Genomic DNA, 5,958 nt, shown 5'->3' with positions numbered 1-5,958 from the left:
GTGGCTCGGGAAGCCTGGGAGGAGCAACCCTCCCCCTTCTGCTCCGTCATCGACTTCATCCAGGACATGCAGGCACGGATCAAGTGCATCAGGCCCATCGTGAGGGAACATCTAGAGGAAACCCAGCATGCGCATCAAAGGACGTACAATCAGACTGCCCAGGCTAGGGAACTTCACCCAGGGGACCAAGTAATGCTACTCATTCCTCGAGAAAGTGGGACCTGTAAATTATCGGTTGCAACAGCCAGATAAGCGTGCAGACACTCAATTATATTACATCAAGATTTAGCAAAAATGGATTCCCTGCCGTCTGTGGTGTCTGCATTTGCTTCCCTCCACACAGATCCCCAAGTGCCCTAGTAAAAAGGGGAGATGCCCTAGTAAAAAGAGGAGAAGATCTCAAGTTATCGAGGAGGAAGTGGAACGAATGCTGAAGGGAGGGATTACTGAGGAGTCTGCCAGCCCTTGGTCCAGCCCTGTTGTGGTGGTGCATAAACCGGATGTGTTCAATTACAAAGACTTCCGGAGACTCAACCAGATCTCGGATTTCAACAGCTATCCCCTCCCCCGAGTGGACGACCTGGTGGAAGGCCTGGGGAAGGCCCGGTTCATTTTCACCCTCGATCTGACAAAGGGGTATTGGCAGGTGGCCCTTGCACTGGAGGTGAAACCAAAGACGGCATTCAGAGCCGCAAATGGCCACTGGCAGTACCAGGTCCTTAGTTTTGGCCTACATGATGCTCCGGCCACCTTCCAGTGCCTCATGAACGTCGTCCTCCGACCCCTCTGCGCTTTCGATGCCGCCTACCTGTACGATAGTCCACTCCTCCACCTGGTCCGATCACTTGTTCCATCTGGGGGAGGTTCTGGGAGCCCTCCGCACAGCTGGTCTTACAGCAAATACCCATAAGTTCCATCTGGACCCTTCCGAGGCCCAGTACCTGGGATATCAGTAAGGTGCTGCTGAAGCCCCAGGAGAAGAAGATCCAAGCTGTGAGAGAATACCCCCATGAGAGAATACAAGGAAACAGGTAAGGTTTTGTGCCTCTTTAGCTGCCCCCCTTTCAGATATAACTATGAAAGGTCAGCCGGAGCAGGTGCACTGGACAGACAGCACAGAATGGGCATTCTGGCAGCTCAAGGAGGCCCTCACCACCCAGCCAGTACTGCAGAATCTGGATTTTGATTCCCCTTCACACTACAGACTTAACTAGATGTTTTTTCTCTTTACAGGATTTATTGTTCCAGGTCCTACACCGAGCCAGAAGCTGGCACGGGAACGCCGATGGCCTCTCGGGGCACTACGGCCTCTGGGGACGACTGCTACCAGGCGGGGGCTCAGAACAAAGGGGGGGGGCTGTGATGTTGGAACATGCACCGCCACAAATGAATGGAGGAAAAACCGCTCTTCGCCCACTGCATCGGCAGCCAAGAAGAGAGAGTGTAAAAGGCGGCGGTTCAGCCCCTTGGCCAGCGGTGCTGAGCGCAATATTTCAAATTTCAGGACCATTTCTATATTTTCATAGTCAATCTGCTGCATAGTTAATTTTTTTAAAACCATGTTTGTATTTATGTGTTTGATTTTTTACTTAATTTTACTTTTCTACATAGTTTTCAGTGTGGACAGCAAAGAAAGAATGTCATTTTACTGGGAAACTTGTTTCCTTACTGTGTATATGACAGTAAATGCTTTAAATCTTAAAAAGCTAACACTGGCCTATTGTTACACCACAACACATCTCTCAGCCCCACAGGCAGCTTTGGGTCTCTCGGGTCACTACCTGCTTCATCTTATACCATTCTACAGGCAAAATTTACATCTGTTAAACCTGTAATAAAGACTGTAAAGAGATGGACCGACAATACAGAGCAAGTTTCACAAGACCGATAGGAGTGTTTTTGACGTTAAAAAAGGCCTAGTTCCTTCAGCAGTAGACTTCTAACCTGCCACAGGAGCTGCTGAAACAGTTCTACTCAGCCGTCATTAAGTCTGTTCTGTACACATCAGTAACTGTAACTGGGATCCCTCACATGCACATCATCAGCTTTTTAAACCTTTCCAGAGCCCCAAAGGAACCAAGCGCGTCTCCCCTGGAGTTCTTAGTCAAGCCTGACACTCATCAGCCAATCAAAAGAGAGGTCCAAACAGGCAACAAACACGCGCAAATATCTGATTCTAACATTTGGGTTCAACTAAAAATATGTCTTTATGAATACAGAGAAAAACTTAAAAAAGCATTTAGGTTTCATTTCCGGAAAGTCCATCTGTCTGTTTGAGCTTTTATTCAACTGGAGGGAACCGGCTGGATCTGAGACGGTGACTCATGGACTCGATGCCAAACCGTCACATCCTCCATAGTTAGGGACCCTAAATAGTGCACAAACACAACAGCTTCTGCTTGCTTTAAGGTGAATGAGACTGAGCCACTGAGTCATGCGGAAATAACTCTCTCTCTCTCTCTCTCTCTCTCTCTCTCTCTCTCTCTCTCTCTCTCTCTCTCTTGTCTGTCGCTCGCTCTCTCTCTCTCTGTCTGTCTCTCTCTCTCGCTGTCTCGCTGCCTCTCCCTCCCTCTCTGGATGACGTCACTGGGGTATATTATAACACAGGTCTGGAGGCGGAAGCTCACTAGAGCTTTCACAGCGACTGCAGTTTCCATGTGATCCCTTAAACACAGGGACTAACTGTTTTGGGGTTCTGCCCTTAGGACCGAATGAAGAAACGAATCTTGCTTTTCTTCGCATACAGAGGACAAGTGAGAAAAGGGAAAAAGAGCAAAAGGAGAAAATGGCCAACTTTATATTACGGAAAGCTGAACCCAAAGATGTCTCAGATATTCTTCGTCTCATAAAGGTAAACATCTGTCTATCTGTATCTTATCTATCGGTCTGTCTATCTATCTGTTTATCTGTCTGTCTGTCTATCTATCTGTTTATCTGTCTGTCCGTCTATCTATCTGTCTATCCGTCTATCTGTCTGTCTATCCGTCTATGTGTCTGTCTATCCGTCTATCTGTCTGTCTATCCGTCTATCTGTCTGTCTATCCGTCTATCTGTCTGTCTATTCGTCTATCTAGAATAATAATTCACACAGATTTAATTTCTGTTTTTATTGTATGTGTTTTTTTGCCGATGTATTTATTCTTTCATTCTTTGTCTTCATGTCTGTTGTCATGATGATTTCAGGAACTTGCGAAGTTTGAGAAAATGGAAGAACAAGTCGTTCTGACTGAGAAAGGTACAACCCGTTTTCCGTAAGCCTACATGTCCCGCCTCCTGCTCTGATTGGTTACCAGTGAACCCTCACAAGCGGTTTGATTGGATAATACGAATCTGCGCCACGCAGTTTTCAGTTTTCAGACGGGATGTGACACGTAACTTCCTACTGATTATCAGATGTGTATTGTTAGTGATGTGTGTGTGTGTGTGTGTGTGTGTGTGTGTGTACATTAACCCTAGTCCTATAGTCTGTCCACAGAATTCTAACACACACACTCAGACAGACACACACACACACACACACACACACACACACACACACACACACACACACACACACAGAGTAATATAAGGTAAAATCAGGGCAGTTATCTGAAACACACAGTGACACGTCACACTTGTTCCTGCTCCTGTGATGTAGAAACTACAGGGGTTTAGTTTTTTTACAGAACGTCATCAACCTCATGTTCCTGTTTGTGTTCTAGAGCTGCTGGAGGACGGGTTTGGAGAACATCCGTTCTACCACTGCATCATCGCTGAAGTGCCCAAGGACGAACAAAGTGCACAGGGCAAGTTACTGTAACACTGAATCTTCAAAACAAAGACAAGGAAACTATAGAAATAAAAGTTTACATTATTTTTCATGATTGTGTCTCTGTACACTGGCTGTAAAAATGTTCACTGTTATAAATACAAAGTAAATGTGATAAAGCAGCAGTTTGGGGATTAAGATCCTCACTGTGTGGTGTATGAAGTTTCTCTATCGACTCTAAGTTCACAAAGTCTCAGGTTTCAACCATTTTGTTTAGCACTAGAAATCACACCTACATCAGTTCATACTGAGTCAGGCAGTGTTTATCTCTCGCTCACACACACACACACACACGTTTCATTCTCTGTACTAAAGCTGAGCTGTTTCCCGTGTTCAGATCACACTGTGATCGGCTTCGCCATGTACTACTTCACCTACGACCCCTGGATCGGGAAGCTGCTCTACCTGGAGGACTTTTACGTCATGGGGGAGTTCAGAGGTACGAAGATCCTGAGCTGATCACATCACCTTCATTCAGAACACTGATCACATTCAATAATAACCTCAGAAACATCCCAGAACACACTGTTCACTCACACAGCAGTGTGTGTGAGTCACTGTGAGTTAGTTGTGTAGGAACTCGTGCATAGAGTCTGTGACCTGAAACTGTAATGGAGAGTAAATAATCTGTGTATCTCTAAATGTTCAGACTGATTTACATCTCAGGCTGTTTGAAGGTAAACGTGTCTTGTGTTGTTTCAGGTTACGGCATCGGCTCTGAGATCCTGAAGCAGCTCAGTGAGGTGAGTCGAACACCTCGGCTTTAACACCCGCTCTGTTTAGTAAACACTTTAATGCAAAAAAAGTTCACATTGAATTTGTATCCTTGTATACAGAACTTTAAACTGGAGGCTGTGAACATCCATGATGTCCCTTAAACTCTATTTTCCTCTTCATTTCTCTCCAGATGGCAGTAAAGTGTCGCTGCAGCAGTTTGCAGTTCATCGTTGCAGAGTGGAACAAATCATCCATCGAGTTTTACAAACGTCGTGGCGCTAGTGATCTCTCTCTGGAGGAGGGCTGGAGGCTGTTCGAGATCGACAAGGAGAGCCTGATCAAAATGATCAAGTAGACGAGACGAGATCTAAACACAAAGCTGTGTGATTAACTCTGAATGGTGTCGCGTTCCTCACTTTTATGTCTGATGTTGTGGATCTTCTGCTTCAGGAAAATACACACACACACACATCACAACTTCTTACAATAAACTGAACAAAATATTTACATACACTCACAAAAGCGTCTCCTGTGTTGTGTCATGAACCTGAGGTGGAACCTGAAACGGTTCTTCACAGCAGAACAGAGTTCTTTAGTGTAAAGTAGATTTCCATCAGAGCTAAAAGATGAGTCAGAAAAGAAAAAGTAAACACAAATGATTACAGATAAAATGTTTAAGATCCATCAACAATAAAGGACCTTCTGTTTTGTGTGTAAAACTTGCTTATAGAGACGTGCTGAGTTCTACAGTAAACCTCGATGTGGTGTTTAATCATTAACACAAGAGAATATCAGTGAAGGGAAAAGAGACACAACCACAAATAAACTGTTTCAGTTCCTTAAACCTGGTTCCTCCACAAGAACTCTGACCTTCATGTAGAGGGGGGGGGGGGGTGAAGCAGTCCTGTTGTGGAAGTACAAACTAAAATGTCTGGTGTGAAGAAGCTCTTCAGCTACAGATAATAAAGCTCATAATCAGGTAGCAGTTTGGACTGTAGATCAGTGTTCACGCTGGAATGATGGGGTGTGTGTGTGAGGATGAATGTACCAGTTAGAGGATACTGTAGTGTGTGTGTGTGTGTGTGTGTGTGTGGGTGGGTTAGGGTTAGACACTACGGGTTAGGGGTAGGGTTAGACACTATGGGTTAGGGGTAGACACTATGGGTTAGGGGTAGACACTATGGGTTAGGGGTAGGGTTAGACACTAGGGGTTAGGGGTTAGGGTTAGACACTATGGGTTAGGGGTAGACACTATGGGTTAGGGGTTAGGGTTAGACACTAGGGGTTAGGGGTTAGGGTTAGACACTATGGGTTAGGGGATAGGGGTTAGGGTTAGACACTATGGGTTAGGGGATAGGGGTTAGGGTTAGACACTATGGGTTAGGGCAGAGGTCGGCAACCCGTGGCTCCGGAGCCGCAAGTGGCTCTTTCAT

General features: G+C 45.5%; 1 protein-coding gene across 1 annotated transcript; it reads left to right on the top strand.

The window, feature by feature from the left end:
- Positions 1 to 2,713: 2,713 nt before the first annotated feature.
- On the top strand, positions 2,714 to 5,047 carry LOC113646855 (diamine acetyltransferase 1-like). Its single transcript, XM_047809193.1, has 6 exons — positions 2,714 to 2,851; positions 3,184 to 3,235; positions 3,702 to 3,785; positions 4,146 to 4,247; positions 4,511 to 4,551; positions 4,716 to 5,047. Exons 1-6 carry the CDS (start codon positions 2,786 to 2,788, stop codon positions 4,878 to 4,880), a joined length of 510 nt encoding a protein of 169 aa, XP_047665149.1. The 5' UTR covers positions 2,714 to 2,785; the 3' UTR covers positions 4,881 to 5,047.
- The last annotated feature ends 911 nt before the right edge of the window (positions 5,048 to 5,958 follow it).

This window comes from Tachysurus fulvidraco, chromosome 26, assembly GCF_022655615.1.
Source record: "Tachysurus fulvidraco isolate hzauxx_2018 chromosome 26, HZAU_PFXX_2.0, whole genome shotgun sequence".
Lineage (NCBI taxonomy): Eukaryota > Metazoa > Chordata > Actinopteri > Siluriformes > Bagridae > Tachysurus > Tachysurus fulvidraco.
This window is presented reverse-complemented; position numbering and strand designations above follow the sequence as displayed.